Source organism: Phodopus roborovskii, unplaced genomic scaffold (genome assembly GCF_943737965.1).
Source record: "Phodopus roborovskii unplaced genomic scaffold, PHOROB, whole genome shotgun sequence".
NCBI lineage: Eukaryota > Metazoa > Chordata > Mammalia > Rodentia > Cricetidae > Phodopus > Phodopus roborovskii.
In genome coordinates this window covers 13937872-13944163 of record NW_026125059.1, presented here as the reverse complement: position 1 = coordinate 13944163, position 6292 = coordinate 13937872, and the positions used below count along the sequence as shown (strand labels likewise).

The following is a 6292-nucleotide window of genomic DNA, read 5'->3' as shown; positions in this document are numbered from 1 at the left end:
AAGAGATGTGTATCCAAAATCTTGCCTGAACAGCTTTAGTTCGGAACTTAGGTTGGGGTCAGGCCTCTGAATGTCTAGCCTGTGTGTCATACTCAGTTGGCAGTACTAACTCTCTAGACACAGAGAAAGATGCCAAGACTGAGGCGCTCTCCATTCTGTCTGAATAGAGTGTGGCAGGAAGAGGCAGAAATGTGTCCCACAGGGCTGGAAATTGCCCTGGTGTTTCTTCTTTGCGGACCTGTTCCCTGTCGGATGGACTCCTTTGTTAACCACTGCTATTTCTGCAGCCTCTAAGACACCTACCTGCCTTCTACTAATCCTTGAACAGGGCTCTGCATTCTGATCCGTCTGACCCCAAGTCTCAGCACTTAATCCTCAGCATCTGTTGCCTCCCTGCAGCCTTGCCCTTTCCTCCTTATTCCTGGACTCCAGTCGTTTCAGGGAGGACCTCAGACTCTTTAGAAATGAGCCAAGGAGCCCCAGGCCCTTTGCTCCCTGCTGCCCTGCCTTGCCTTCAGGCTCCAGAAAGGTAGAAGACAAGGGAGGGGTGGACAAGTGTCCGGCTACAGCTGGCTCGGAAGCTGTCTCGGTTCCTGGTTCCCACCAGAGCCAAGAGTGACACCTGATCCCGGGGGATTGTGAAATGGCATGAGGTGGCAGGGCGCCCGCGCTGCCCGCTCTGCTTCCTACCCGCCTCCTGCACCCCTCGCTCAGCCCCGCCCCCGGCGCGAGTGGTTAAATCCCCCCCACCCAGGCTGCAGCTCACACCTGCACCATGCCTGCCAGTCGCCTCGGCTTGCGGGCCGCAGGCCTTCTTCTAGGACTGCTGCTGCTCACCCACTTGTCAGCCACAGGTGAGTGCAGTTAGAAGCGCAGTGCCCAGAAGGAAGTCTCACAAGTGGGGGGTTCTGGGGCGAAAGTGGGGAGGCCAATAAAAATTTAAATTTTGGGAACCCTAGGACCTACAGCTAGTGATTCTCGAAGCTTAGGATCTGGGGTTCAATGCACTGGGGTCAGGAGACCACTAAGGCTGAAAGTTGGAGGGGCGGAGGCTCTCCCTGTGCGGAAGGCGGAGACCCAGTGGGTAGGGAAGCTCCCAGGATGACTGAAGCTGGCAGCCAGAGGCTCAAGTCCCCAGAAGATGGGGCTTTGAAACCAAGCATCAGGGAGCCCCCCCCCCCAAGTGTCGGAGACTCCTGTCCCGGGGATGAAGCCCTCTGGGGTGGTATGAGGGCCTGTGGGACCAGAGAAGAAGTCCGTAGAGTTAAAACGTGAAGATCTGGGAGCAGGGGGTGGGTATCCCTGTGGGACTGGGCTCGGTTCTCCCAGGGCATTGTCTGCTCCCACCATCCCAGGTGCGGGAGCGGAGAAACCCGGCGTGTGCCCCCAGCTCCAGAACAATACTGCTTGTGTGAAGGAGTGCTCCTCGGACAACCACTGCCTGGACAACCTCAAGTGCTGCCAGGCGGGGTGCAGCTCTGTCTGTTCCCGGCCTAAAGGTAACCCCTCAGCGACCTGGCAGGGACAAGGCGGGGCCACCGAGGGCTGAGAGGGGCGGGAGCGCACGGGTTCAGGGAAGAAGGCGCCCCAGACCCAGTGACCCTAGAAGGTTGAAGCAGTGGAAACCCGATCCACCCGTGCCCTCCCTTGTCCGGCCCATGGGGAGGAGGTCCCCCATTCCTGGTTGGGCTCGATTCTCTGGTGCATGACGGGCTTCCGGGCACGCACAGCCAGACCTTGTTCCGGGACCTGGGACCAGTGGCTTCCTAGGCTAGAGACTGTGGGCAATCCCTCAGTGGCGTCTGGGCTGGGACCCGAGCCCAGGGGACCTCTTGCCTTCGGAGTCCCTCTCTCAGGACCTTCCAACGTGTGGCCTGACTAGACTTCCCAGATTTCTCCCTGAGGGCGGGAAAGAACTTTGCCACACCCTACCTATGTCTGTGGAAGTGAGCTACCGAAAGAAATATTGTTGCACAAAGTCACAGCGCCATCCCGTGGCTGGTAGAGGTTCCGTTACTTTCTGCCCCCCACCGCCTTATCCTTAAAACCATCTCCTCCACTTTAGGACTGAAGGAGGAAGAGCTCCCGGATACTATTCTATCTGCCGACCACCAGGATACTGTTCTATCTGCTGACCACCAGGATACTATTCTATCTGCCCACCATACTCCTTCTTCAGAGGGAGGTCAAGCCTCCACCACACCACCGACTGTGGTCAGGGAAGAAGGTGACCTTGGTATGGAATCTAAGCTTCTCATTTCCAAGAGGAAAAAGAGGAGGCTTAGAAAGTGGGGGTGGGGACAAAACGGGAACCCAAAGGTTTGTAATTATTGGTCTTGATGGTGGACACAGCCACTACTCCCTATTTTGCCTTTCCTATTTCCTCTAGAGATGCCAGCAGAGGCTGGGAGAATTTATAATTAGGACTCCTAAGACGATATGAGCAGGAAGATGGACGGTGGAGGGTGGAGGGTGGAGGGAAGACTTGCCCATTGGGGTAGGGGGGAGCTTTTGGTTGTGGAGGGTCTATGGATGGGCCTGGAAAAGGATGAGCAGGGAAGATCTCAGAGTTGAGCCAACTGACACATTGGGCTCTGTCATGTGGATGAAGACACTGCTTCCCTGAGTCTGGACAGGCCAGATGGCCCCTTGAGCCAGGGAAGAGCCCAGGGGTTTGAATCCTAGCCCTATCATTTCCTAAGTGTGTGAGCCCAAGCAACTTGCTGTTTGAAACTGCCTGCTCTCTTTCAAGGTGAGCATGATGACATCAATTTGCAAGACTGGTGCAGGAGGTAAAGCAACGGCCCTCAAAAGCATCTACTTAATAAGTGGACACTCTGTGCAAGGCCGCTGGCTCTGGAATAAATCCCTTGTCTCAGGATAGACTCCAAGAGTACCTGTATTAGCAAAGTCAGGATGCTGGCAGCCTCTCCTCTCGGGGCCTTTTACCTGCCTACACACTTCACCGTGTGCATCTTACCTTGCTGGGCCTTCTCCTGCCTGGTACTTCTATGGAATGGAACATGGTGTGGGGGCGTGTGCAGTGTGATGGTTTTATCTGTGCACGGGGGATCGAGGATGGAGGGAGGGCCATGGCACTGAGTGACTGTGACTGCTAGTGACCCTATGAGAGTAAGGGCAGGGAATGGGTGTCACCTTACATGTGCACTGAATTTTACAGCCTATGCAGAAGCATACACCCTGGAGCCAGATCTCCCGAGGCTCAAATCTTGGTTCATCCTGTATGGGCTCAGGCGAAGCTTAAGAACGTTCTGTCTCAGTTTCCTCCTCTGCAGTCAATGCAAGGAAATATTAAGATTATTGTGAGAATTGGATAAGCTACTGCCTAAACAATGCCTGGCTCACAACAGGGGCCAATTAGGTGTTAACGCTTCTAATTGCTCATCGTTATCAAGTAGTTTGTTTTTCAGGATGGTGTTTGTGGGGGATAATTGGTTTTTGTAGCAACCTTACTATGTAGTTAGTGACAGGGATTCCACGACTGGGAGATTTGGGTAGAAAATGGCAGAGTTGGGACTCAAACTGAGGTTGTGTGATTTCAAAGCTATCTGAGGGCAGGAATAGGGGTTTGCTGATAATCTCTCCCCACGACTCCTGAGAGCAGCTCAGGTTCCCACGATCCTCTCAGGTAAGCATCTCTGCTGTTGGTGAAGCAGCTTCCCAGCAGTGTCAACCATGTTTTGTCGATTGTCCTCTCGTGTCCTCCAGCTTACCTCCCCTTACTCCCTTGCCTACCCAGAAAAGCAGGGCGCCTGCCCCAGTGTGGATTTCCCCAAGCTCGGCATCTGTGAGGACCAGTGTCAGGTGGACAGCCAGTGTTCTGGCAACATGAAATGCTGCCGCAATGGCTGTGGGAAGATGACCTGTGCCACACCCAAATTCTGAGGTACGTGGGAGCAGGAGGGCGGGTCCAGAGACATCTACATATGGCGGTACTTAGAGCAAGCTGAAAAGGAAGACCTTGGAAAACATGGTGATAATAAATCTGTCTGTACATCCGCTTTCATTAACTCAGCTAGTATTTATCTACAGTATGTGGATGAAGTGTGGTCAAACAAACCAGACAAGAGGCTGGGCGATGGGTTTTATTGTCTAATGCATGAGAAAAGAAATAAACGAGCTGAGTTTGTCGTGTGTGACAGGGAGGCACTTGCCATGGGGCGTGTTCCTGGGGAAGGGGAGACAAGGGTGTTACTGTAGTGTTTACATGGGACAGTGGGTGAAGGAGACCTCACGGAGAAGGTGTGAAATGAGAGGGGGAACTCTCACCTGTGAGTGGGCAGACAAGATGAACCTGGCCAAGATGGAGGCAGGGGACAGAGGTGGCCAGAGTGGCGAGGCTTGCTGATGGATGAGTGATGAACTTCTTTTGTTTAGCAGGGACTTCAGTAAGTCAGGAGTTGGAAAGGCATGGGGGATGATGACTGGGGGAGGGTGGGGAACAGTCGATGGCCAGTGGGGTTGAGGAGAAGGTATCTGTTTGCATGGTGAGCAGGAAACAGAGGAGTTGATCTTTATTCACTCAAAGCTTCATCTTTGTGGACAAAGGTGGTTGAGGTCATTGACTTCTGTTGCATCCATTAGTTGTGTCTGAAATGTGTTAAGCATTCACTCTGAGCAAGGCAGGACTAAATTCGGTACCTTTAGTGCCTCGAGCCCTGAAAGGAGAAGGCTGGGAGTCACCCTCCCCTCTGTCTGTGATTAAAAATAAAACACTATTATGTTGGGACTAGAGATGTGACTCGGTGGTTAAGAGCATTTACTGCTCTCGCAGAGAACACAGGTTTAGTTCTGGTACCCACCTAGTGGCTGACAACCATCTATAATCCCAATCCCTGGGGCTCTGGTGCCCTCTTCTGACACCCAAGGACACTGCACACACATAAGGTACACATAGATGCATGCAGGAAACACACACACATACACACACACGTGCAAAACAGAACACCTAATATCTCATCATGTCACACAGTAAGTGTTAAAAAGGGAGAAACTGAGGCAGATACGTGGTTGGCCCATTAGGTGATCCGGTAGTGTGGCTCTGGAGGTCCTGGGACAGAAAGGAGACCACTCCCTGGAGCTTGCAGTGCAGTGACTGAGATGGAAGACTAGATGACAGGGCCCGTGCCACTATCAGTGCCCACTGCTGTGGGAAACAGATGAGGAAATGTCACTCAGACTTGGGGGAGGGAGGATGGAGTAGGAGCAGTTGGAGAAAGCTGGGGGGGTGGCCTTGAGCTGGCACAAAAGGATGAGGCAACGACTCACAGTTTGGTGAGACGTGAGTGGGGATTGTGTTCAAGGCCGAGGAAGCAGGATGAGCAAGTACTCAGAGAAGCCTTTGGTTGCAATCACAGATCACTAGGGGAATCCGTTAGTGCACACAGGGATAATTGAAGCCAGAGAGGGAGAATGTGCCCAATGTCGTTATCTCAAGGTATACTTTTCAGTGCAGTCTTCCTAGGACCCTGAGCTCTGCTGTGACGCCAACTGCCTCTTATCTCCATAAATGGCAACTGCATGGTGGGCATTGCAAGCAGGAAGACCAGGGTTCACATTTCAGCTCTAACCCTTACCTAGCGTCTTCATCTCCTCTGTAAGCAATTGTTTTGCTTACAGAACAGGGATAAATGCCATCTATTTGGTCAATTCAGCTCAAGCTGATCTAAGGAATGAAGGCATGGTGGGACATTTTGGTGGCAGAAGGAAGATTCTGGGAAGATAAATGTTTATGGGTCTCTAAGGAGACCATGGTGGTCATTTGGGACCGTGATATGCCTAAGTAGGTCCTGCAATAGGTTTGATTTGAAGTGTAAGAGATGGGCCTAGAACCTCCTGGGAAATGGAGGCAGAGCCCCTGGGTGGTGCATTGCTGTGTGTGCAAGTGTGATAGAGTAAGTAGGAAGCTGGGCCAGGATTTAAACTGCTGACAGGTGTGTCTAGTGTGACATATTATTGTTGATGCTACCATGGCTTTCTTCCTCCAGCTTCAGCCACCACCAGTCTGAGGAATGGGGAGAGGATGCTTCTGCTGGGACATGCATCTGGTGTCATTCCCGTGGCCCTCCTTCTCTCTGGCCGTTGCGTTTCTTTCTGGACCCATGAGAGCATCTCCCTCCTCCAACTAATAAAGTGATCACTTAGAGCAATGGAGAAGCCATAACACCTGCTCTCTTCACTCTGTCCCTGTTTGCCCTGACTTGGTTTAGGTGGGTGGGAAAGTATGGGACAACTGGATCATCCAGGTTCAAAATCCAGGGAAAGATCCGTT

At 52.5% G+C, this 6292-nt stretch overlaps 1 protein-coding gene across 1 annotated transcript; it reads left to right on the top strand.

Moving 5' to 3' along the window:
* Nucleotides 1-559: 559 nt before the first annotated feature.
* Wfdc2 (WAP four-disulfide core domain 2) lies at nt 560-6195 on the top strand. Its single transcript, XM_051186544.1, has 5 exons — nt 560-854; nt 1356-1499; nt 2066-2236; nt 3761-3907; nt 6009-6195. The coding sequence occupies exons 1-4, from the start codon at nt 776-778 to the stop codon at nt 3904-3906; spliced, it is 540 nt and encodes a 179-aa protein (XP_051042501.1). The 5' UTR covers nt 560-775; the 3' UTR covers nt 3907; nt 6009-6195.
* Nucleotides 6196-6292: the final 97 nt, after the last annotated feature.

What these genes read in the sequence shown, in the direction of transcription:
- Wfdc2 (XM_051186544.1), top strand. Translation starts at nt 776, where the DNA reads ATGCCTGCCAGTCGCCTCGGCTTGCGGGCCGCAGGCCTTCTTCTAGGA. An exon ending in CACCCACTTGTCAGCCACAG is followed by an intron (nt 855 to 1,355) that starts GTGAGTGCAGTT and finishes CCACCATCCCAG; the next exon opens with GTGCGGGAGCGGAGAAACCC. An exon ending in CAGGGAAGAAGGTGACCTTG is followed by an intron (nt 2,237 to 3,760) that starts GTATGGAATCTA and finishes TTGCCTACCCAG; the next exon opens with AAAAGCAGGGCGCCTGCCCC.